The sequence below is a fragment of the Meles meles genome, chromosome 19 (genome assembly GCF_922984935.1).
Source record: "Meles meles chromosome 19, mMelMel3.1 paternal haplotype, whole genome shotgun sequence".
In the NCBI taxonomy this organism is placed as follows: domain Eukaryota; kingdom Metazoa; phylum Chordata; class Mammalia; order Carnivora; family Mustelidae; genus Meles; species Meles meles.
The window spans coordinates 49,508,239-49,533,691 of record NC_060084.1 but is presented as its reverse complement, the minus strand read 5'-3'; the positions used below and the strand labels follow the sequence as shown (position 1 = coordinate 49,533,691).

Here is a 25,453-nt window from a genome sequence, read left to right as displayed (position 1 = left end):
TGGCAGGGAGCGTGCTTCCCCTACCCCCCTGCCTGTCTCTCTGCCTACTTGTGATCTCTGTCAAATAAATAAATAAAAATCTAAAAAAAAAATTACCCAGAGTACCACTGACTGCCTGGAGCTTCAAGGGGAGGGGCTCACTCTGCTGGGTGGGCAGGGAAGGTTTCCTGGAGGAGGGGATATCTGAACCAAGATCTAACTTATGAGTAGATGATGACCAAGTGAGGAGGAAGGGAGAAAGGCATTGAAGGCAAGGGAACAGTGTCAAGGCTTGAAAGTGTTTCCTTTTTTTTGAAAAGATTCCTACATGACAGTATGCATGGCTGAGCCCATACAGCATGTGGCTTTTGACCTTGGGCTCATGAGTTCAAGCCCCACTTTGGGCACAGAGATTACTTAAAAATAAGAAAAATAACAACACAAAAAGATTCCTACATGGAACATAGGAGAGGGGTTATAAGAGTGATCTAGAGACAGGACGCAACCGGCACACCCATCTACACATGAATCTGTAGACACACGATCTTAAACACACAGGGAACATGTCACACAGATATCAGTACAGAATGATAGTGTCAAAACAATCCCATATGTGTAAGGATAATTGCGACACCACAAACCTCCCATACTCAGGAACACAGAAACCCAAAGTCACCAGAAACACACATAAAGCAGAATCATTTCACTCGGAGGATACCAACAACATACAGGTAGGCGGAATTATAACTCCCCACCCCCACAGGTTCATAGAATTATATCACAAAGACACTTATGTAGAATTACATCACCAGACCCACAATGTTACATAGACCCACGTAGGAACACAGAGTCACACGTACACACAGAATCACTGCCACACAGGACCCATACACCCTGAAGCGACCCCACAGATGAGTCAACACATAGAGCTCTGGTGCCTACCAAGGCGAGGTCTTTATGGTGGTGTAGAGATTAATGGGTTTCAGAGCCAGAGTGGCTGATCCGGTCCCTTTCCCTCCCAACCCAGCCCAGCTCTCTCCACTGAGGGCCCAGGTCACCCCCTGAGGGAAGGAGGGACCTGACCCTTCTTCCCCATAGCACCAATCTGGATAGGCCATCCCATGACAAAAGAGAGTGAGAAGTGCCTTCCAAAAAGGGGATGAATTGGGCTGGGGGGGGGGGTGCTTTCGTGTGGGAGACCCAAGAGTAGCACCATCGTAGAAACAGGGTTGGAGGGTAAGAGTGACACACAGGTGGTGGCAGGAGTACTGAGGAGTCCTGGCCTCTCTCCCCACCTGTGATATGCAGATCGGGCTGTGCGTGTGTCTGTGCGGCTGGGGAAGTCTCCCGGATTGTAAGGGAGCCCCAGGTCCCCCAGCTACCTGGGGTAAAGTAAAGGTAAGTGCATCCCTGGAGAGCTGAGGGTGGGGAGGAGGGGGATTCCAAGACAGTGAATCTGTAGGGATAGCGAGGCTTGAGCATGAGGTCCACTACTGGAGGGACCTGGAATGGGAAGACTACAGATAGAGGAGGAACTGGGGCAAGTGTAGGAAGCCCAGAATAAAGAGGAGGATGAGGTCTGGAATCAGAAAGTCAGAGGTCATAAGATTCTGAACCAGAGGAATCCACAGGGCGATGTCTAGATTCTAGAATCAGAAGCACCTGGAGGCTGAGTTCTTGGACCAAAAGAATTTGGATCTGAAATCAGAGACAGTTGGAGGCTGTGAGGCCTAGAATCAGAGGAATTTATAGAATAAGAATAGAATTTGAAAAATTGTGAGGAATGAGTTCTAGAACCAGAGAGATCTTGGGAGTCACCAGACCTAAAATCGGGAGCTGGGCATTGGAGGGTCGAGAACCAGAAAAATTTGTAAAGGCAAGCTCTATAATCAGAAGTCTGAATGCTGAGTTCTTAATCTAGAGTAATTTGGAGTCATAAGATCTGGAGAGCAAACTGGAGATTGTGAGGTCTAGAACCAAGGGAATTGATAAGGTAAGGTCTGGAATAGGAAGACTTCTGAAGCCAAGTTCAAGAATCAGAGAGAAGTGAGATCAGCAGATCGGGAATCAGAGGGTCCTGGGAACTGCAAGTTCTAAAGGCTGTGTGGTCTCGAACCAATGGATGGTGGAGGTCACGAGTTCTAGAGCAGAAGAGACCTAGAGCACGGAGTCTGGCCTGAAAGTACTATAATGGTTAGAAGATCTACATACCGCTCACTTTACTTCTTTTTGATGGGAAAAACAAGTCGTGAAGGTAAAAGTTGAAAACAAAGGAGCTGGGCATCATGACACGTACCACCAAAACGATTCAGAAATTAGGAAGTCTGGATTTGGAGCCAGGTGTATTCCAGATCAGGAAGACTAGACCCAATACGAAGCTTGGGTTTTGGGGTCCAGAGTCAGAGGCAGTTGCTGGTTGTAAGAGCTGGAATCAGCAGGAGTCAGAGCATGAGACATCTGGTACAAGGGAGACTTATTTACAGGGAAAGGTCTAGAACCAGAGGAAGTCCGAGTGAGTGCTAGAACCAGAGCTCTGAAGCCGTGAGACCTAGAACCAGACAACTTTGGAGATCGTGGAGGTACAAAAAGAGACAGTGCTGGAGGTGGGGAGGTCCAGAACAAGAAAGAGCTGGACGTTGTGAGGTCTGGAATCGGGTTTGGAGGATGTGTTGGGAGAGGGGCAGGCTAGAAGAGCAGGTCAGAAGTTGTGTGGTCTAGAACCACAGAGAGCAGGAGGTTGCCTGGTCTGGGAGCAGAGGAAGCTGGAGGCTACCCCCGGAAATGAAACCAGTGTCCAGGCAAGGTTGGGGCAGCGAAAGTCCCCACTGGAGGGGCAGGCAGAGAGGGTTGGCCACTTGGAAGGCTAAGAGACTGGTAAGAAGTTGCTAGGGGTGAGGTTTGCCCCAAAGCTCCCCCCACCACCGCATTAACACCTGAGGGAGGAGGGGAGATCAGAGTCCCGCATTCTTACGGACCCTAGGCCATTCATAGTGATTCAAAACCTATCATGAAATCAACAAAAAGAAAATAATAAAAGACGGATGGAAAAGAAATGTGACTATGGTTATCAATACTCCCCAGAGCCCAGAAACACAGATCTGAACCCCAATGTCCCCCACCCCGAGTCACCCAAAAATCAAGCCAGGAGAGTCGGAGAAAGGGATGAGGTCACCAGTATTGAGAACCCCAAGGGAAGTCCTGAGAGAAGGAGGAGGAGGGCTCCAGGGGCCCCCTCCCAGAGGTCACTGAGCTGAGACCACCCCAAAGTCCCCAGACATGGGGGGCAGAGGGGCTAGGGCTGAGGTAGGCCCACGGTGGGCAGGGGCCGCTGAGAGGAGAAAGGGAACCCCTCTCCCGGTACCCCCATCCTGTGCATTGGCTGCCGGCATGGAGTGTGGTTGAGGTCCTTTCTGGGGAGTAGAAGGGAGAGGGGCTGGCTCAGTTGGCCTGGGCCAAGCCTGCTGCTGGCTGGAAGTGGCTCCTGGGCTCGGCTGTGTCCTCATCCGGGTAGAGAGAGAGCAGCGAGGGGCCCAGGCCTGTGGGGGGAAGACGGAAGATCAACCAGTGGGGAATTACTACCCAAACCCATCTTCCCCTCCTGACCGTTAAAAGTGTGGGTGATAAGACAGGCATGCCTGGATTCAGATCATAGTAAAATCTTGGGCAAGTTCTATTCTCTGAACCTCAAGGTGCTTAGGATGTCTAAGGCAGTAGTTAAGAAGACTGGACCCACATGCGGCCTGAGTTTGAATCCAGGCTCTGCTCTTTACTTGCTGTGTGACCCTAGACAGGTGATTTCACCTCTCTGTGCCTGGGCTACCTCATATGTAAAAGGAGTCAAAAATACTTCCTTTCCAGGGCCGCTGTGGGAAGGAAATGAATGAATCCACGTAGAGTGCTTTGAACAATAGTATTGGTGAGCGCTCAGCAAGTGAGCTCTTACTATTTATCCAGGAAACAGGGAGACCTAGACCTACCCCACTCGTGAGAATTTACCCAGTCAGAAAATACTGAGCACCTGCTCTGTGCCAGGCACAGGGGCCACAGCAGTTAACAGGACAGACAAAACTCCCTGCCCTGGGTTCCAGGGAGGGGCATCAGTTCTGTCATGTACACGGTAGGTTTTGCACAAAACCTGGCACAGAGTGAGTGCTAAATAAATATTAGCTCTTCCTTTACAAATATGTACTGAGCCCCTGCTCTGTGCCCAACCACTGCCCTGCCTCCCAGAGACAGGAGAGTAGGGCTGTGACAAGACAAGCCTGATCCCTGCCCTCACATGGCTCATATCCACAGGGAGAGGACAGCCAAAAATAAAATAATGACATCAACACCCACATAAATATGTTCTAGGATGAGTGTTCTGAGCCATGAACTTAGGAAGTTAGGGAGGGCTTTATGGAAGGGGTAATATTTGATCTGAGATCTAAAGGATGCTGTAATTAAGCAAAGAATAGAAGGAAAAGCATTCAGGCAGAAGGATCAGCATATGCAAAGGTCCTGAGGCCGTCTCCTCTAGGGAGATTACATCAAAGTCAGCACAATGCCCTATAGAGTCCCCCCCACAATCAGCCCCTCACCCTTGTCCTCTCTGCTGCAGCTATCCTGGCCTTGTTGTCCCCCAACTAAGATATATTCCCACCTCAGGACCTTTGCATTTACTATTACCTCTGCCTGGAATGCTCCTCCCTCACTTCCTTCAGGTCTTTGCTCAAATGTCATCTTCTCAACGAGACCACTCTTAATTGCACTACTTAAAATTGAAATCCCCCACCCCAAGTTCCCTTTCCCTTTGCATGCATTATTATTTTCCCAGAAGCACTCATCTTCCTCTCTCGCACTCTTTCTTGTATTTGTGTCTTTATTCTGGACTGTGTCCCCACAATGTCAGCCCTGCAACAGCAGGGATTTCTGTTTTTGTTCACAGTTGTGTCTCCAGCTCCTAGGACAGTGCTTGGCATTGACTGTGTGTTCAGTAAATCTTTGTCACATGTATGAGGGACAGAATGAACCAGAAGACCGTAACTGTGGCTGGAACAGAGGATGTGGAACTGAGTGTAGTCTGAGGGAGGCAGTGATCAGACCCCCAGAGACTAGAGTATAAAGTGAGGAACTTGCTTGCTCTTTCTCAGAAGGGCACTAGGGACCCCTGGATGAGTTGGGAGCAGAGGGAGGCCAGGGTCAGAATCATGCTTTGGGAAGATCTCCTAGCTGACACTTGGGAGGTTTGGAGTGGAGCTCTGGCTACTGACGATTGTGCTGGAAGGGGAGGACAGGAAGCTAACTGAGCCCAGCAGTGGTCTCACTCTGTGGAGGGGCTGCCGCACCAGCGTCGCGTGAGGACAGACATTTCTCGAACATTTACTGCCAATCCGGTCTTGAGCTAAGCTCTCCTGTGCTGCCCCTCCACAGATCCTGAAAACATCTCCTTAAGGTAAGAACTACTATAATGGGTCCTAACTCTTTCCCAAAGCCACACAGCTGGGAATGACCAAGGCAGGGCAGGCCCAAAGCGAAATCAGACACAGACTTTGGGAGGCCCAGCGTGGGCCTGGGCTCAGCTCCCACCCCAAGGGACACCTCTGGCAAGCCCCTGCCTCCCTGGGGGCCTCTCTTCCCCCACCCTCAGTGCCGCTGAGAACAGAGAAGAGCTGTCTGTTTTTATACCAAGGTCACATCCAGCCACTGACAACGCCCCCCTCCCACCTTCTGGATTGTCCCACCCCTCGCCTCTCAACCATCTGGGGCACCTCCTTGGGGAGAGAGGGCCCCAGGGCCGTGCTACTCACGCAGGGGCTCACACAGTCCCAGGAGGTGGGTGCTGGTGTCCTGCCGGCTCCCTGGGGCTGGCCCTCCGGTCAGAAGGAAGCTCTGCAGGAGAGACACAAAGCTGCCACTATCACGGTCATGATCGTCAGTGTCCCTTTGCTGGTGGTCCTGCTTTCAAATGCTCCTCGTGCCCTGATGTGAGCGTGCTGCCTCCTGCCTGGACTCTGACCTGGGCAGCTGCTCGTCCTCTCGTGTGCAAATGTGAATGCAAAGCATAACGATCATGGCGACAATATCTTAAGAGCATTGGTGAGGATTCAGCAAAATGTAATCACGCAAGAAATACCGTGCATCGTCTGCCGCAGGGTAGGCACTCGGCAACTATCAGCTGTGGGTACTGCCACACACCTCTCGTGTTCAAACCCCTGCTCCGAGTGAGTCGCCGGAAAACCATGGAAGGTGCTGGGGGAGGCTGGTGGCAGGGGCGCAGCCTAGGCCGGGTTTTGGAAAGGGCGTCCTGGTCGCCGTCGTGCAGAAAGGACAGCAGGGGTGAGATGGAAGCAGGGAGCTGGGGGAAGGAGGCGGACGGGGGGTCGTGCCTTTGCTTCGTTGTTTTTATACTATTTATTGGCAGCCGCTAAGGATCGGCCTGTTTTCACTTGCCTCTCGTGAGTCCTGTGAGATATCACCATCCCACTTCCCAGATGAGGAAACTGAGGTTCATGGCAGTCCCATCACTTGCCCAAGGTCTCGCAGTTACGAGGTGGCAGACCTGGGACTTGACCCCAAGTCAGTCGGACTGTTGTCTGAACTCTTAATGCTACACTACTAATCCAAGGCCAAGAACTGTTCTGGGTTTGAGAGGGAGGCGCACGGGAGAAGTTCCTATACATACTAACCTTTGTCGTTTCTCCCCTTTACCCTGCGTCATTCTTCTGCTTAGAACTCACCACCAACTTACATAAATTTGCGGAGCCCTTTCATACCATGACCTGAGCTAGCAATCAGGGTCCTAGCCTCACCTGGATGACTGACCTTCTATTTGACCTTCAGTCAGCCCCTTCCCTTCTCTGGTCTTCCCACCCATAAAACACTAGGTTCTGAGGGCCAGAGACTCCCACGAATCCCCCAACATACCAGGCTGAGGGGAGGCAGCAGGAAGTTTTCGGCTTCTGCGCTGGGGGACCATTTGGGGGGTCTCACTCCTAGCAGCTCCACGCCCTCGGCTTCGTCCTCTGCGCTCCGAGCCAGGGTCCTGGAGGGAAACAGGTCAGAATCTCACCACACGACAAACCTGAGCAGGAGTGGGCCCCACTGTAAGCAGGTGATGAGTACTCGTTCACTCTCCCAAGTGCCTGTTTATTCCTTTACACACACATTCACCCATCCTTCTGCCCATCTTCCATTCATCCACCCATCAATCCGGCCACCCAGCCATCCACCAATCGTCCATCCACCCATCTACCCGTCCGTCCATCCAGCCATCCACCCACCCACTTACCATCCATCCATCCACCTACCATATTCATTCATTCCCTCCCTCCCTCATTCAATAAGTCTTTATTAGATACCAACTGTATATCCAGCATTGAGCTGAGAGCTTTGGGAAATAATGAGATGTATCCATAAAACCTCAAGCGGACAGTAAAGGGACCATTCTGGATACTAAATGGGCGCACGCCTGCCATGTGGAGAGCAGAAGTTTGAGCATTAGTAATTTAACGTCTCTGGAAAGAGGGCGTAGACCCTCTGAAATTATATGCAAAATTGTGCATGCGTATGTATGTGTAAATGTTCTTGGGAAAGAGTCCATAGCTTTCAACAGATTCTCGAAGGCGTTAGGAAACTTGGTTCTAGACAGTTTTTTTGACACTGTTGCAATGTCCTCTTAACTGTGACAAAAATTGTGATGAGGCCAGATATAAATATGTTCTAAAGGAGAGGGCCCCGGTGGACTGGTGGGATCTGGATCAACGAGAGGAGTGCAGGGCACTCCAGCCGGGCACAGCCAAGACAAAGACGGAGGTTGGAACAAACATGGCACGGGCAGCGGACACCGAGGGCCTGGCTGGAGCAGAGGTCAGAGGAGGAATAAAGCGGAATGTGGCTGATACAGGAGGCAGGAGCAAGACGGGGGTGGGGGGTTCACTCCCTTTATATCCTCCCTCTACTGTGGCTCACCTCTTCCGAGCCCCGGCCGTGGGGGAGGGCGCCAAGGGGTCCCCTCTGGAAGGGCTGGAGCAGCTCAGCCGGGGGTCACTCCCCCAGCGGGGCAGCAGGGAGGAGGGCTCGGGGGCTGGGGGTGACAGGCCATGGAAGCTCCGAGCACGGGGCCGGAGGACAGCGCCTGGAGGTCTGTGGAAGGGCCTGGGCCGCTGCTCGCTGGAGCTGAGCTGGAAGTCATCATCCATGGAGATGTAGGGGGCCAGCATCTCCAGATCCAGACCATCGACGTCCTGCGGGAGGCAGGAGGAGGTTAAGAGCAAGGGCCTCGGCCTCAGATGGGCCTGAGCTGGACTCCCAGCTCCGCCATCTCTGAGCCGGGCGCCAGAGGTCAAGAGTCTGAGCTTCGCTTTGCTCATCTGTAAAATGGGTGGAAGGACTCTGTGGCAACCAGTCACCAAGATGGCTCCCAAGGAGCCTCGCCTCTTGCTGTTTGCGCCCTCGTGTAGTCCCTACTGCAGGGACGAGGGTTGATCTGGGCACAATAGGATTTCGAGGGGATGACAATGTGGGACTCCCAACATCAGATTATAGAGACTGTGGCTTCTGTTTTTGCTGCAGTCTCTCTGGGGTCATGTGCTGTGGGGGAAGCCCTACAGAGAGACTCCCGTGGCAAGAAACTGAGATGTCCTGCCAGTGGACAAGCAGGCCATCTTGGAAGTGCATCCTCTGGTCCCTTTCGAGCCTTCCAGTGATGGGAGCCCTGGGTGATGACATCTTGACTGTGACCTCAGAGCAAAGGCCAGCCCGTTAAGTGGCCCCCAGGCCCCTAATCCCCAGAAATTCCTAAGGTTGTACATGCTCTAGGGGAATGGGTTACCCACAAACAAATGACAGTAAGATCTTCATCCTGAGAGTGGGGTGCTGCCCTAACAAAAGCCTGAAATGCAGGGCGGCTTTAGCACTGGGCAGTGGGCGGGGGCTGGAAGGGCTCTGAAGAGGCTGTTGGAGCCTAGACTGCCTGGAGCAAACAATTAGTGGACACGTGAGGCATGAGGAGCCAGCCAGGGAGGGCATAAAGGGATGTGAGGAACATAGGACCGGAAGCCCGAGGAAAGGGGGTTTTTGGGTGGTGGCTAGAGTTTAGTGTTGCCTGCGGTTTTGTGGAACTCGGAACAGGTAACTAGTGAGCTTGGCCATCCAGCTATGAGCGTCCCAGCCTCAGTGCTGAACGGCTGCCTGATTTCTTCTCGCCCTTGGAGTAAAGGCAAGAGGAGAAAGGAGCTAAAGGAGAAAGGCTACACATGAAGGAGCTGAAGGGAACTTGAAGGTCTGGAAGATTCTCAACCTCCCTGTGAAGTGAAGAATGAACTTTACCCAAAATGAGGTGTGGCCTTTGCCCTGGCTCCTCGGGATTTGCTGAGTGACAGAAGCATCCCTGTTCCTCATGGTGAGCCCCTGGGGCCACACCGCACACTGTATGCCAACGAGATGACTCAGGCTGGGGGCTGGCCGTGCCCAACGGCCAACCATGCGATGAGAGGGCCCCGCGAGATCAGCCTCACCTCCAGGGGAAGCGTGTGTGTGTTGGGGAGGTAGAGATGAAAATCAAGGTCAACTGCATGGGCAGTAATTCAGTCGCGCCTACATAATGCCCCTTCGGTGAAATCTCTGGACACCTGGGGCACCTGGCTGCCTCAGTAGGGTCGTGTCTGCCTCTTGGTTTCGGCTCAGGGGATGATCTCAGGGATTGAGCCCCATGTCAGGCTCCAAGTTCAGCGGAAGTCTGCTTGGATAGTCTCTCCCTCTGCCCCTCCCCCTGCTCACGCTCTCTCTCTCTCAAATAAATAATAAATCTTAAAAAAAAAACAAAACAACTCTAGACACCACAGCTCGGATGAGCTTGCTGGTGTGGCAATACGCCATGTGTGCTGCCAGGAGCATGACATGTCCCGGGTCATGAAAGCTTTGCATTTGGGACCCTCCTAGTCCCAGATTCCACACTATGCATCTCTTCATTTGGCTATAATATTCTTTTGAAGTAATAACTATCATCTTAAGTCCAGTGCTGTCCTAAGTTCTAGAGCTACTGCCAGCAAATTAACGGAGACTAAGGGACTCATGGGAATCTCTGAATTTGTAGGTGGCTGGTCTGTAGTGAGGGCGGCCCTGGGCACCATAGCCAACGAGCTTGCAGCTCCTGTTAGAAGTCTTGGACAGACTTGGCAGACAGGAGGACTGTGGCCTTCACCTTGGGTTTGGCTGAGCCTGGGAACTCCCCAGATGGCAAGGCATGCTAAAATTGAGCAGGGAAGAGCGCTCTTGGGAGGGCCTGGTCTAAAGATGAAGCCCAGGGTATGACTAAAAAATTCTTTGTTAAGACTTCAGAAAGATCAAAGGCGTTGCCTAGAATATCCCTCAGCCAGACAACAGCGCTCTGGAGTTTAAGGATGTGCCTCACAGATTTTCTCAGTCAGACAATGGGGCGTCTGTTAAATTTCTGGGCACTGTCACTCAACATCTCAGCAAATGCCCAAAGTAAAGAAGGGCTTATCTTGAAGAGATCGTGGGCTTTACTTTTGTCTAAAGGAGTGAACTCCAAAGAGATTCATGCAAGACCCACACATTTTTTTTTTAAAAAGATCATTATATAAACAGAAACGTTGTCAGCTTGGACTGGAGGGGATAGAGATGGAACTAAATGAAAAGAGACCTTTGGGCCACCAAAGTTCCTTAGCGAGAAAGCAGATCAGGAAAACCCTCTCAGCTGTAAACACATGTTACCCCTTATGAAACAGCAAGGGGGACTCCAAGTGAGGAGCCCAGCATCTACACAGCGGAGCCAAGAACCATGGAGAAGAGAAAGGCTCTAGGAAGTAGGAGGGATGAGTTCTGATCAAGGAACTTCTCACAGTTGCCCCACTGGATTTCAGAACTCCTGGGGACTAGTGACTCCTGTATGCGCTCCAGTCCTCTTCCTCTTTCTGAACAGGGAATACATGGCCTTACTCTGTGCCTGGCCCACCACTGTATGTGGGGCATAAGCTGGCAATCACTTGTCTCTTTGGTTCATGGGCCAACAGAGGGAGAGCTTCACCATGCCCAGACCCGATGCAGGTTGACAAGGTTCCAGATGTTGGGCTGATACTGGGAAGAGACTTTGGGGGCACTTGGGAGGGGGTGAGTGCATTTTCCATGAGGGAGGGGCCTGAATTATTGGGGTCCCCAATGATGTTTGCCTTCTGGTGTATGCGGATGCCTTCTGCATTGTATCAGGGTTGGTCTGTATGACCAATATAATCGTGAAGTGATGGTGTGTTGCTTCTGAGATTCGGTTATGAAAGACTGCATTTTCTGTCTTGGGCTCACTCTCATTATCTCTTGGGTTCCCTGCCTTTGGGGGAAGCCAGAGAGCCTACGTGGTAAGGAACTGAGGCCTCCAGCCAGCGCCAATGAGGGACCGATGCCTGTCAACAACGATGTGTGTGAGTTTGGATGTGGATCCCCTAGCCCCACACGACTGTACCCCTGATGGAAAGCTCGACTTCAGCCTCACAAAAGACTCATCAAAAACCACCCAGCTGAGCTGCTCCCAGATTCCTGAATCTCAGAAATGGTGTGACACGATAAATGTTAGTTGTCTCAAGGTACTCGGTTTGGTGATTTGTTTTGGAGCAACAGAGAACTACTACATCATATCACTGCCATTCATCTAGCCGCTCAATCATCCAAACATTATCCTTCCACCCACCATCTACCCAATGAACCAGTGGCCTATCTAACTACCCATCCAAACGTCCATTATCCATCCATCCATCTGTCTAACCATCACCCATCCATCTATCCCCCATCCTCCACCTAATGAATATAGTGGTCCGTCCATCCATCCATCCATCCATCCATCCATCCGTCTAACCATCACCCATCCATCTATCCCCCATCCTCCACCTAATGAATATAGTGGTCCGTCCATCCATCCATCCATCCATCCATCCATCCATCTATCCGTCTAACCATCACCCATCCACCTATCCCCCATAATCCACCTAATGAATATGGTGGTCCCTTCACCCATCCCTCTGTCTATCTGTCTAACCATCACCCATCCATCTATCCAACACCATTCACCTAAAGAATACAATGGTCTTTCTATCATCCATCCATCCAGTGGTCCCCTCAACCATGTTACCACCCTCTCTAAAGCTCAGTTATGTCAGCCCTCAGAGCACAGAGGTAAAGATTGTTCCTTCTAGGCCAGCCCTTACCTGAGCTACATCTAGATCCGACTCCACAGACTCAAGGTCCTTCCCTGAGGCCACGAGTTTGTGCGTGTTCTCCATGTTCAAGTGTGGTCCATCTGGGAGATCAGCCTGTGGGGAGAGAGCAGACGCTTAAGGAAATCTGGAGTCTAGGAAGTGTTAACAGCAAGAGAGTCTGGACATTTGAGAGCAGGGGCAGTGGTGAGGGTTAAATGTCACACAGCTAGGACACCAAGGGGGTCAAATGGCGAAAGCAAATGAATTCTGGACCTGGGTGTTTGGAAGGTGGAGGTGGCCAGGGATGGATTGACAGGGAAAACTCAGAGATTCAAAGACCAAAGCCCAAGGCCAAGATACTCAGGCCCTCTTGGGAGTCTGGAGTCTGGGTCAAATGATGCAGAGTCCGCTAGCCCAGGTGTAAAGGTCACAGGCCACAGTCTTATTTCTCTGGTGGAGAGAAGATCTTGGGGGAGGGGCAGCTGGGGAAGGATGAGGAGAGTCAACAGCAGATAACATGGGCCCCTGAGTCAACGGTCACGCTATCTGAACTCAAGTACACAAAAAGTAGCTTCTGTGGTATATATGGCATCTACAGGGTATCGGGGTCTACTAAGCGCTTCCTGTGAATGATCTCAATGAACCCTCCCAGCAACCAATGAGATGACTACTTGCTATGATCCTAGTTTTATAGATGAAGACACTCAGGGCCCACGTGTCCAGGGAAACACAGCTGGGAAGTGGCAGATTCAGGATTTGAATCCTGGTCTCTGTCATTTAAGACATCAGACATTCTTGACTCTTTGAGAGCCTGGATGATCAGTCACAAGCAAGGAGGGAGGGTCACCCATGCCAGTCCCAAATAGCCCAGGTTTTGGTCCAGATCACAGTTGAAGAATCTGGGATCTAGGTCTTAAAGGAACCCCATCTCACCCCAACCTTCCCACTGCACAGAGGGAGAAACTGAGGCCCAGAGAAGAACAAGATTCAAGCCAAAGGCCGAAGTAGCCTGAGTGTGGCTGGTTTACTTGGGAGGGACTGCTTACCGGAAGAGGGCTTTGGGGGCGCCGTGTGGCTGGGGGTGCACTGGGGGTGGTGGCTCCTGAAGTCCCGTCGAGGATGGGTGCCAGGAGGCGACGGAGGTCGGGGCTGCAGAAGCGCCGGGGGTCAGCGGCCAGGGTGGCCTCGCTCAGTGAGGGGGGGTGCAGGAAGGCCAGGATCCGGGGACCAGAGGCATCTACGGGACACACAGATGGGGAGGACACACAGGGCTGAGGGGCAGAGCCCTCCCCACCAACCCAGAGAGCCTCGCTGGCATTTTCCATAACCAATCAGGGTGGAGGCTGCTCACAGCACTGAGGAACTGAGTTCTGGGGAACCGCTGCTCTATCCCTTCAGTTGCTAGATTGTGGGAACACCCTGGAGGGTCCTACATGGGCCAATGTGGGGTGGGAGGCACACAGTAGGCTTGGGATAGTAGCAATTGCCCAAAGATGGGGAAATGTTTTAATATCTAAAATCAACACGGCTAGACCAAGGCACACGCCTGACCCGATTCTTCTCCAATGGCACAGAACAACAATCAGCCACTCTGCTCTGGGCGGGGGTGGGGGGGGGTGCGTGAGCTTGCATATTAGGAGAAAAGACAGGCCCCAGGCCCCCAGAGAGGTTCTAAGGTCCCTGGAGGTGAGTTCTGAGGCAGAAAAGTAAAGGCTATCAGTGACCCCACACCACACCCAGGAGCATGGGCTGCCAGCAACAGCTTGGAGAAGGAGACGGCTTTGAGGAGCCATTAGGAAGAAAAAGCTCACCCAGGATTGGGTGGGTCAGGTGGGGGAGAAGGAAGAGGGAGAAAGGAGCCCCAGGAGGATCAAGATTATTGGATGCCAGTGAGCAGTGAAGTGGGAGCAGGGAACCAGCTGAAGGGTGGGGGCAATGGGGAGCCACAGCAGGATTCGGAGCAGAGGAGCATCAACTGAAGCGATCATCCCAGGGACACAGGAGAAGTAGAAGGACCGAAGAAAGAAGAGTCTAGCATGTTCCAAGAACACTACGGGAGCTGGTGTGCTCAGAGGGTGTGAGAAGGGGAGGGAGGCAGGAGTCAGGTCACGTAGGGCCTGGTGAGCCCCATTCTTAAGGCATTTGGGCTCTTCCCTCAACCGTCCCGGGGCCACAATCCCTCCCAGCCCCAGCCCTGCCCCATACCAAGGCTGTCCCGGAAATTTGGGGCATCCTTCTGGGAGGGGGGGCCCCGCTGAATGGGTCTGCGAGAGTGTCTCTCCGTCTGCTCCAGGGACAGCACCACTCCGGTCTCTTCCACCCGGCTGGGGTACAGGGCAAAAAGGGGAGCAGAAGTCAGGGAAGGTCCTTGAGCCCTGGCCCAGGCAGCCCCCTTAGATGATGTCCCGTCACAGGAGGCGATCTCAATCAGGGCAGGAAGGCATTGTGCAAAAATAATTTGCCACATTTATGCATTTCTTTCATGGATTTAATTTTGGTTGAATGCTTTTTATCATAATAGCATTTAAAATAAAGTTATGTGTGTCTTCCCAAGCTCTCTCTGTGGAAGGAGACAGAAGAAAAAAAAAAAAGAGTTGGCATTTAGCACAGCTTGGGTAGAGAGGGGAAACGTGTGGGGGGAAAACAAGGGACAGAGAAGGGGAGAGTCAAAAGGCAAAGGAACAAAATATTCTCTTTATATTTACTTATAAACATATTCTTATAATGATTGATGAAATATATATATTTAACATTTTTACATTACCAAATATGAAAAATTCAGAGGGATATATTTTAATGAATAAGATTTTATTTATGAAGTCTCTATTCATAGACATTTTTCATATTCAAGGGAATGGATTTATAAATATATCCTTCTTATGTCCCCGGTGCCTCCCTTCCCCCCAGTCTCTAGCTGCTGAGACAACCCAAATGTTCTCAGTCCAATCAGCTTTTGGAGAATCAGTCAGGGGGACTGAAAACCAGCCCCCCAGGATGGCACATGGGTGGTCCTCCCACCAGCTCTTTGAGAAGCTATGCCCCTCCCCCACCCTCACCAAACCCCTTCTGGGCTGGACACACCCCAGTTTAGGCTGGACCAAAGCCACACCAACCCCTTTGAAAAACACAAGCCTGTCCATGTCCCACATGTATACGCACGGTTCACACGTGCACACACAGGAACACAGAAACAGGTATATATCCAGACAGATGTGCATGCACAATCTGTACTCTCGTGCTCACACGTGCATATTCTGCATTCGTTCATCCCATAAACATGTCCTAGACAACTAGTACTGTCTGGTGGCAAAGAGCAACAGCTCTGTAGTCAGCGGTCTAGGGTCAACCGGCCTTGCCACTCTCTGTAATTAAGAACACACAGATGAAGTGTGTGTGACCTCGAGTCTGTGGCTGAACCTCTCTGTGCCTCATTTTCCTCTTCTGTAACAGGCAATATAATAATACCTCCTCCTGGGTCCCTGCATGGCTCGGTCAGTTAAGCGCCTACCTTCAGCTCAGGTCATGATCCCTGGGTCCTGGGATCGAGTCCCGCATCGGGCTCCCCGCTCATCGGAAAGTCTACTTCTCCCCAGCCAGCCCCAACGCCTCCCCGCTGCTCATGTTCTCTCTCTCAGATAAATAGAATCAAAAAAATAATAATACCTCCTCCCCAGGTTGTTAGGAGGCTTAAGTGGGCTAATACACATAAAAGGCCTAGAACTGAGAAGGCACCTGGGGAGCGCTACCTAAGTATCTGCGATTCTGGTTTCCTGAACAATTACTAGGTGCCAGGCGCTGTTCTAGGTGCTGAAGATTCAGTAGTGCCCCACGTAAATGAGTTTTATTCTTTTTTTTTTTAGATTTATTTATTTATTTGACAGACAGAGATCACAAGTAGGCAGAGAGGCAGGCAGAGAGAGAGGAAGGGAAGCAGGCTCCCTGCTGAGCAGAGAGCCTGACGTGGGGCTCGATCCCAGGACTCTGGGATCATGACCTGAGCCAAAGGCAGAGGCTTTAACCCACTGAGCCACCCAGGCGCCCCATGAGTTTTATTCTTATAAAGCAATTGCTCACTGCAATGGAGGAAGGCTTGGGTCTGGGAGGGGAGGGTTTTTATACCACAAAGTATAAGCACCTGAGCACACAGCTGCACACCACACAACACCTACACAGAACAAGGACAATTAATACCATAAGCTCCTTATTTCACTGGAATTAAGCCATTCCTTTCTCTCCCATCTCTGCCAAGAAAAGTGAACTCTCCGGGCCTGCTCTTTGCTTAGAGTACAGAAGACTGAAACCACAGGGCCTGGCCATAGAAAGGCAAATCTTCACAATGAGCAAAAGGAGTTTCCAGAAGAGGGAGGGGCAGGTCCCTTCTCTTTCACAGTGACAATGGTGAGGCCTCTAGTCACATGGACAAGTTATTCAAAGGCTCTGATTTGGAAAGGTGTTAAAGTGAGAACATTCCACAGATAATTAGTCTTGTTTTCTCACGGGGCTTGAACTCCGGATTGTGAGATCGAGACCTGCGCTGAGATCAAGAGCCAGACACTTGACACTTAAGCGACTGGAGCCAACCAGGTGCCCCTCCCCACTTCCGTTTCCTAAGAGAATCTGTTCTCGATCAGAAAGACGTAGGGAAACCCCTAAGGCTTTAGAAATTGAGAGCATGTCCTGGAAGAGAATTTTCAAAGAAGACCTGTAATTCTCTCTGTCTTCTGTGCTAATTTGCTGCCCCTCGTCACAATGTTGTCATGGTGAAAACTTCTAATATGCTGAACTCAGTGGAGGAGAGCCTGTGATTTTACCCCGGCACATCCATTAGAATGGTTAAAATTAAAACCAAAGAAGACAAAAACAGAGGACACAGAATGCTGGCAGGCATGCAGGAACCCTTACTGACTATTGCTGGTGCAAAGGCAAAATGGTGCAGCCTTTTGGGAAAATGACCTGGGAGTTTCTTATGAAGTTAAATACACACAGACCATGCCTAGGTGTTTACCCAAGGGAAATGAAAACATGATCTCACAAAACTTCCATGAGAATGTTTACAGTAGCTTTTTTTGTCATCACCCGAAATAGGAACCAGTCCAAGTGTCCTCCAAAGGCAAATGGACAAACAGACCCTTGTCTGTTCATATTCATAGCAGAGGACACCACTCGGCATTAAAAAGGAGTGACCCACACACACAGCAGAGATATACTTTAAATATGTTGTGCTAAGTAAAAGAAGCCAGACTCAAAAGGCTCTATCCTGTGGGATTCTATGAACGGAACATTCTGGAAAGGGCAAAATGCTAAAGGTCAGAGGGCAGCTCAGTGGTTGCCAGGGACTGGGGTGGGGTGGGGTGCACTGGATTTCACTATGACAGAATGTTTTTGGGTGATTCTCTGTAGCTTGACTGTGGAAGTGACTCCACAATCCCACACCTTTGTCAAAACTCATAGTACCGTAGACCAAAAAGTGAATTTATTATATGTAGATTACACTTCAATCTTTTAAAAAGCAAAAGAGCCCCCACGATTCTGCTAGAATTCTTACTTTGAGTATGGAGCCCTTCTCAATTTCAGTGAACAGCACGCACACGTGCGTGGGTGTGCACATGCCCACGCCCGTGTGTGTACGTGCAGACACACCTGTGTGCATTCGGTCACACGTGGTCTGCAGACACAGACATGTGAGCACTTGTTCTCACCGTCATGTGCACACACACATGCCTCTCACACCCATGCAGACCAGACCCACGCACTGCACACCCCCTCCCACTTACCTGATCAGGAAGTGGACGCAGACGATACTCTCAGACTGGGGACCCCGGCCCCCTGAAACCACTGTGGCCTGGGTCTGGGTCCACAGATAGCCACCACTCCGGGCCAGGAAGCGATACTGCCCCGTTACTGCCTGGCCCTTGCTCAGCACTGGGGAAGGGGATGCAGGACGGGTCAGGGCCACAGAAGGGGCAAACGGGAAGAAAAGGCACTGGGGACAGGGGCTTGGGTAGAAAGGGACCGGGGAAGAGAAGGTTCCTTGGGACATGGGGTGTAGGGAGCTGGTGTCAGGGCATGGGAGGCTAGGGGGGCCTGTTTCAGAGTGCCAGGAGGTCCCACGTACAGGTGTGGATGCTCTGGCCAACGGCATCCGAGTCCAGAGCGTGAATGTATTCGTAGGCTGAGCAGCCGATCAGGTCACTGGGGCTGTAGCCGGCAACCTCCGCGATCCTGGGGTGGGTGCAGTGGGGCTTGGTCAGTTCGACTGGCTGAGGTGGAGAGTGGGGCTGGGGGACACGGGGATGAAGCCAGCAGGGCAGAGACAGATAAGGTGGTAACAGAGGGAAAGGGAGAGTAAGAAACAGAAAAGGGGGGGGCGCCTGGGTGGCTCAGTGGATTAAGCCGCTGCCTTCGGCTCAGGTCATGATCTCAGGGTCCTGGGATCGAGCCCCGCATCGGGCTCTCTGCTCTTCAGGAAGCCTGCTTCCTCCTCTCTCTCTGCCTGCCTCTCTGCCTACTTGTGATCTCTCTCTCTGTCAAATAAATAAATAAAATCTTAAAAAAAAAAAAAAAAAGAAACAGAAAAGGGATTATGATAGGCTGAATAACGGCCCCCAGAGAGGTCTGCCTCCTAATCCCAGGACCTGTGATGAATGCGACCTCACAGGGCAAAGGGGACCCCCGCAGGGCTGATTAAGGGCGGGGTCTTGAGATGTGAAACTTCACGTGGACAAGCCTGGTGGGCCCTGTGTGGCAATGGGGGCCCTTACAGAGGGATACGGAGAACAGGACAGCTTCTGTTCTGTTCTCACGGAGGCAGAGGGTGGGCCATGTGTTTTGAAGATGGAGAAAGGGGCTCCAAACCAAGGAATGTAGAAAGATTCCAGAAGTGTTTAAGGCAAGGTGACTCCAGAGGAATGCAGCCCCTGACTTTAGCTCCACCGGACTCATGTCAGGCTTCTGGCCTCCAGAGCTCTGAGATGGTGAATGTGTGCTGTGTCGACCCCCTTGGCTTGTGGAGCCGCAGCAGGATGGACGGGGGTGATGGGGATGGGATGAGTAAAGAAAAGGAGGAGAGAAAAGGACCAGGGAAGAGAAGGGAAGGAAGAAAATCAGAGAAAAAGAGATAGGAAGAAATGAATAAAATAAAATAAAATGTAATAATGATGATAATGATTAAAAATACACACTTCTGGGGCGCCTGGCCAGCTCAGTCAGTGGAGCATGTGACTCTTGATCTCACGGTTATGGGTTCAAGCCCCACTTAATACAAAAAATTTTCTTTCTTTCTTTCTTTTTTTTGTTTTGTTTTAACACACCTCTGTGGTGTTCTGCACCAGGTAATGCACTGGTGCATCGTCAGAACAGCTGCCCTAAGGAGGTTCTGGTACCACTCCCTAGGACAGACCAGGAGAGCACAGCACAGAGAGGTGCCCACGTTTGGCCAAGGGCACACAGCTAGGCTTTAAAACCGAGCCAATGGAGCCCAGACTTGCCATTCCCAAGCACAACATCAGGGCGAGGGAAGGAGGGAAGATGCAGGAACATGAAGGGCCGAAGAGAGAGAGAGGGAGAAAGGGAAGGGTGGGGGGCAATGAGTAAGGACCGTGTGCCGAGTGCTGCCTTCTATGTTGGGCACTGTGCTAACTGCTTTGGGTGCACTGACTCATTTAAGGAAAGCAACACAAGGACAGGGAGGGAGTAACAAAGACTCAAAGGGGACAGGAAGAGAACCCAAGGTAAAAAGACCCACAGAGAATGCCAAGATGGACAGCCACACAAGACAGAGATAGATGGCATCGGAGAGAGACGGAGATGGACCAGAGGAAGAACTGGGGGGCGAGAGAAAAACCGGGGAGGGACCCAGGGGCAGAAAGGAAGAGGAGGAGCTGAGCCAATGGAGGGGTGGGGTGCAGCGAGGCCCCGGCCCACCTCTCATCACAGTAGGTGAACTTCATGTCCAGGCTGTGGCGGCTGAGGAAGGCCCCCCGGCCCAGTGGGGGCTCCAGGCTGCCCGGGTGGGGGATGGCTTCACAGATGAGCACCAGGCATTGCAGGGGGGGCTCCAAGTTGGGGCTTCCTGCTGGGGACGTCTGTGCAGGGGGCTTGTAGGCCCTCATGTGTCCAGAGCAGTGCAGCACCTGGTTGGGGTGAGGGGGGACAAGGTGGGGAAGCACGTGGGCCTGGGGCTCCCGTGAGGCTGGGAGGTAGGTCTCTGGGGACCCCACCGGGAGCTGAGGAGGAAAAACCCGGAACCCTCCTCCAGGCCGGGCCTTGCCCACCTTCCAGGTGGCCGCCTTGAGGTTGAGAGTGCGCCCGCGGCCGGTGAGGGTGCTCTTCATACGCAAGGAGAAGCAGCGCTCGGTGGGGGCCTCCAGCTTCTTTTTGGACAGGCCTGGGGAAGGCCCCAGGGAGGGGGGGTGAGCAGGGCACCAGGTGGCTCTGGACAGCACCCAGTTCCCTCCAGCACCCCGCCAGCCTCATTCCCAGAGGGGAGACCTGGAACCCAGAGGGCCTTCGGGTGGGTGAGGTGGGGGCAACGCTCTTTCAGAGCCCCCAGGGCAGGACCACGGCCCCTCTTTCCAGCTTCCTCAGTCCAGTCCTCCAGAGGAGGAGGGGACACGCTGAGGGAAAGGGGGAGCCACAGCTTTTATAACCGGGGTCAGAGGCCTCCAAGGAACTCACTCTGCCGGGGGGTCAGGGCATCCTGTAGCTCCTCTTGGTCACAGGGATGGATGAAATCAAAGATACTGTGTCCAATAAGCTCAAGCTGCCAGGGAGGGAAGCAGGGGCAGTCTGGGGGTTAGAGCACTTTCACCGAGTCCTCCTTCCTCAGCCTCACCATCCCTGCCCTGGTTTATAAGCCTGGATTACTTCACTAGTTTGTTCGTTTGTTCGTTCATTCATTCATTCATTCGTTCACTTACACACTCACTAAGCAACCCTCTCTTTAGCACCTGCTATAGCCAGGCCCTCTTCCAGATGCGTGGGCAAAGCTATGACCACACAGGAAAAATCCCTGCCTCTCAGAGCTTACTGGCTGGCAGGGCAGGTGGTCAATAAGGAAACCAATTAAACAAAACACAGATATAAAATAATATGTACATAATAGGAAGAAAACTGGAATAAGGCCATGAAATGACAGCATGCTATCTTAGACACCATAGTAAGAGCCCATGTCTTGAGGGGACACTGAAACAAATCGCTGAACCAAGCCAGTGAGGTGGTCCTGTGGCTCTCTGGAGTGTTCCGAAAGAGGGAACAGCAAGTGCAAAGGTCCTGAGGTGAGACCCCATTCAAATCCCACCTGGTCGCCAAGCCAAAGATTTGACAAGTTATTTCAGTTCAGGAAATGGGCATGGTGCTGGCAGGAGGGGACTCCGATGGAAGGGGACCCACACAGCACCCAGTCCAGTAGTGGTGCTGACTCGGGGAAGAGGGCTCGCTCTCCTCTGAGAGCACTTCCTCCAGCTAGATTCAAATCTTGGTCTGCCACTTCCTAGCTTTGGGGCCTTGGGACATTCCTCTCTCTGAACCTGAGAAAAGCTCAAGCTAACAGAGAAATTGGTACCAGGAGTAGGATAACAAGGCGGGAGAAAGGAAGAGATGACAAAAAAGAACAGTAACTGTCCTGTGGGGCATGCTGTATGCGTTAGCTGAAATCAGTTCTCACCTGTGTGTCCTGCCTTCCCGTCCCCAGGCCCCTGCTCATTCTCCTCCCATCCAGGGCCCTGCACCTCTCCCTGTGGATGGACCCTCAGCCTCCAGTCTCATCCCTCCAACTCTATAACTCTGTGTGCACCAAGTGGGGGGGGGGGCTTTTCCAATGTAAATCCAATTCTGCCTCTCTCACAGCCTCTCCCCCGCCAAAAATCCATCTATGCTTCCCTAGTGCCCTGGCAATAAACCTAATTTGGCCCTAAATTATCCAGCTCTGTTGATCTCTCTAGACCTTTTTCTCTCACCTTTCCCACTGTACTCTGCACTTAGCCAGGATAAACATCTTTACACCCCTCCCCCCACTCCAATGCTCTGTTTTATCTCACCTCTGGGTCTTTGTATATTCTGTTCCCTCAGACATGTGCAGTCCCAGTCTTCACTGTTCCCATCCACTACCCAAACCTTCAGACTGGCTAAGTCCTTCATTAAGGTTTCGGCTCAGATATCTTCTTTTCTAGAAAGTCCTCGACACGCTCTGAGGCGGGCTCAGGCAACTCCCTTCCCCGGGCTCACATGGCCCCCCCTAGGTTGTTCCATCCCTGCCCTGACCCTTCTGCAGCTTCTGGTGACACATCTGTCTCCCCTCTGTGCTGGGAGCCCTGGAAAGACAGGGCTAGGCCAGTCTCCGTCACCTTCGTATCCCGGCATCACCTGCACGGGGCCAGGCACAAAGCAGGCAGCTCCTCTCACCTGACTGAGGCCCAGGTGTTTGCTGACATTCTCCGACAGGTAAGCCATGTCTCCCTCGGCAGTGAGCACCATGACGAAGCCCTCCAGGGCCTTCAGGTAGCAGGCATCCAGAGCTTCGCCCCCTGTTCCCACCTGGTTCCACTCCCCTGGTGTCCGGGCCAGGGCGGAGGGGGGTGTCTCTAGTCAGCCACGGGGCCACCCTGGCTAGCCTCCCTCTGCCTTCCCTCACTCTGAAGAACTTACAGGTGTCCCCAGGTGAGCAAGAATATATGCCCGTGGTTTGGGAGTCCCAAGAAAGGGGGCAGGGTTTTCCAAGGAGCACAGAATTCTAAGGAGGTGGGGGTCTCCCACAAGAATCGAATTCTAAGGGGGGGGGGTCTCCTAGGAGGACAGGCAGACTTCTAGAAGGATGGGATTCCTAGGGGTCAAAATTGAAGGTTAAAATTCTGACCAGAGGGAGTCAGAATTCTAAAGGGGGTGGGGAAGGCCTCCCAGGGCTTCAGAATTTCAGAATTCTTGGGGCAGGACCTTGTAGATGGGCAGAATTCTAAAGAAGCAGGGACTCCCAGGTGACAAGGATTCTAAAAGGGCAGAGCCTCCCAGAGAAGTAAAATTCTATGGGGCCGGGAAGTCTCATGGGCAGAGCCTGCCAGAAGATGGCTCCACATTCCTCATAAATAAAATCTTTTCCGGGTCCTGGAGATTCCAAGCGCGGGGGGTGGGTGGGTGGGTGGGTGTGTGTGTGTGTCTGTCTGTCTGTCTGTCTGTCTGTCTGTCTGTCTCAGAGCCTCCTGCAGAGTAGAATTCTAACTGGGTGGGAATTCAAGAGGACCGCCGTGAGGGGAGGGGCGACGGACCTAAGGAGCTAGGAAGGGCACGCTCTCAGGTGGTCATTAAAAATTGGGCAGCTAAGCCTCCCAGGAATATTTATCGCAAGAAAGTCTTCCTGGGGGGCCAAATCCTAACGGTTGAAGCACCCAAGGGAGTTAGCGGGCTTCCCATTCCTTAGACTTCCAACTCGAAGGAGGTGGGGCTTTTCAAGGGGCGGGGCCTCACACGTGTCCGACTCGGGAGGGGGCGGGGCCTCGTCCGGGAAGCGGGCCCCCTCCGCCGGGAAGACATTAGGGGTTGGGGCCTTGCCCAGGTGGGCGCTCCCGGGGGCGGGGCTCACCTGCAGCGCAGAGGCGGTGCATGCGCAGGTAGCTGATGGTGAGGCGCATGATGGAGGCCTTGTCCAAGTGGGCGCTGACTCCGCGCGCGAAAGGCAGCGTGTGCGCCAGCTGGTACAGCACCTCGGTCTCCTGGCTGCGCCGACTGCGGGCCGCATCCCGGGACTTTTCCTTGCGCAGCTCGGTGCTCGACCTGCGGGCATCGGCAGCGTTCACTGGCGGCGCCCCCGGAAGGGAAAGAGTTGGATGGGACATGCACGTGGGGCGCTGCCACATGGGGCCCCAGGCTCAAAGAGGGCAGGGCCGCGACCGTGCACGTCTCGCTGTGTGGCCCGGGTGAGTTCCCGGAGTTCTCTGGGCCTGCGAGAGTTATACTCTGGGGCAGCTCCTAGCCGCGGATTTTATCTGTCCCTGCGCCAGCCCATGCTGCCCCCAGCGCCTCACTCTCTGAGGCGTGCCCAGGGCCGCTGTCCCCTCCCTGACTTATCTGCTGTTTGTTCCCTGGGCTGGGGACGCCTGGGAGACCGGGAGGCCTCCTGCTGGGAGGGGGCTGGCAGAGCTGGCCCCAAGCCAGGGCAGGGAGGGATCATGAAGATGACAGCAGCCTCCCGGCCCCCTGCCCTCCAGCCTCCCTGAACCCCCTCTCCTGCCCTTTCCCCTCCTCAGCTGAGCTGAATCCTCAGAATCTTAGAACACAGATCTCAAAGTCCAACGACCCACCAACAGGGGCCCTGCTGATGGGACACAGCAAACCAACCCCAGTGTTCTGTCAGGCCAACAGCTAACCACTCACCCCTACCCTTCAATCCGCTTCAAATACCTGACTTCTACGGGTGGGATGGGGGGGTGGAGGTTGAAGGATGAGTATTGTTTTGTCAGAAATATCTGCCACGTATCCAGCTTCTTCCCTGTGCCAAGTGAGTAATGGACATTAAACCCACTAAGAGCTCAGACAACCCCAGCAAGAAGGTAATGACGTCATCCCCATTGAACATGTGAGGAAACCAAGGCACAGAGAGGTTGCAGTGTTTGCCCCTAAGGAGTGAGGCCACGTTTGGACTGTGGTCTGCCTGAACTCTTCAGCCTTCTCTGTCCTATGGCCCTGGGTTTATCCCCAGGTTAGTGCTTCTCCCTGTCTTAAATGTCTGAATACAAACAACACAGTTTTTGAAAGAAAAAACAATTGGAGTATATTATATATAGTACAGTATGCATCATCTTCTTTATATTTATCATATTGATAAAACCATTAATAACAAGTTATGATCTGCTGACCGTGCGTCTGGCACTGTTCTAAGTACTTCACCTATGTGCACTCACTCAATCCCAGGAGGCACCCTAAATTTCCACTTCACAAAGGGGACACCGGGGCTCTGAAAGGTAAAGTCCTTTGCACAAAAAGTCCCAAAGCTAGTAACTGGCAGAGCCAGGATGTGAACTCAGGCAGTGGGGTTCCAAAGCCTTTTCTCTGATTCCCTCCTTGTGACCCACCCCAGGGAAGCAGAACTCTAGGAAGAGAGGCTGTCCCTTCCAAAACCAGAGGCCACTCCTGGGGATGGCATCAACCTCGGGGCCCCAAGCGGGAGATCTGCAGCCCCACCCACGGGCACAATCTGGGAGAGCGAATGGGAGAGCGAGGGGCTGTCCTGTCAGGCCGCAGAGGGAAAAACTCCCCACATCCAGTGGGAGGCACAGAAGGGGGCAGGCTGGGTGGAG

At 52.6% G+C, this 25,453-nt stretch overlaps 1 protein-coding gene across 11 annotated transcripts in view; it reads right to left on the bottom strand.

Moving 5' to 3' along the window:
• Window positions 1-68: 68 nt before the first annotated feature.
• The window catches only part of HIF3A (hypoxia inducible factor 3 subunit alpha), a 28,906-nt gene continuing 3,521 nt past the window's right edge, over window positions 69-25,453 (bottom strand). For 2 of the 11 annotated variants that reach the window (XM_045987216.1, XM_045987214.1), the window contains exons 2-16: window positions 23,740-23,930; window positions 22,569-22,714; window positions 20,844-20,928; window positions 20,441-20,553; window positions 20,091-20,299; window positions 18,283-18,389; window positions 17,942-18,089; window positions 14,373-14,491; window positions 13,214-13,404; window positions 12,177-12,281; window positions 7,930-8,204; window positions 6,886-7,003; window positions 6,157-6,316; window positions 5,769-5,850; window positions 69-3,515 (exon numbers count right to left, since the gene is read on the bottom strand). In XM_045987216.1, coding sequence (XP_045843172.1) covers window positions 5,777-5,850; window positions 6,157-6,316; window positions 6,886-7,003; window positions 7,930-8,204; window positions 12,177-12,281; window positions 13,214-13,404; window positions 14,373-14,491; window positions 17,942-18,089; window positions 18,283-18,389; window positions 20,091-20,299; window positions 20,441-20,553; window positions 20,844-20,928; window positions 22,569-22,714; window positions 23,740-23,930 — 2,041 coding nt within the window. In that variant the 3' untranslated portion in view covers window positions 69-3,515; window positions 5,769-5,776. Of the gene's footprint in view, window positions 3,516-5,768; window positions 5,851-6,156; window positions 6,317-6,885; window positions 7,004-7,929; window positions 8,205-12,176; window positions 12,282-13,213; window positions 13,405-14,372; window positions 14,492-17,941; window positions 18,090-18,282; window positions 18,390-20,090; window positions 20,300-20,440; window positions 20,554-20,843; window positions 20,929-22,568; window positions 22,715-23,739; window positions 24,203-25,453 lie in introns of those variants that run through there. The other 9 variants (XM_045987221.1, XM_045987220.1, XM_045987212.1 and 6 more) reach the window with 8 other exon arrangements.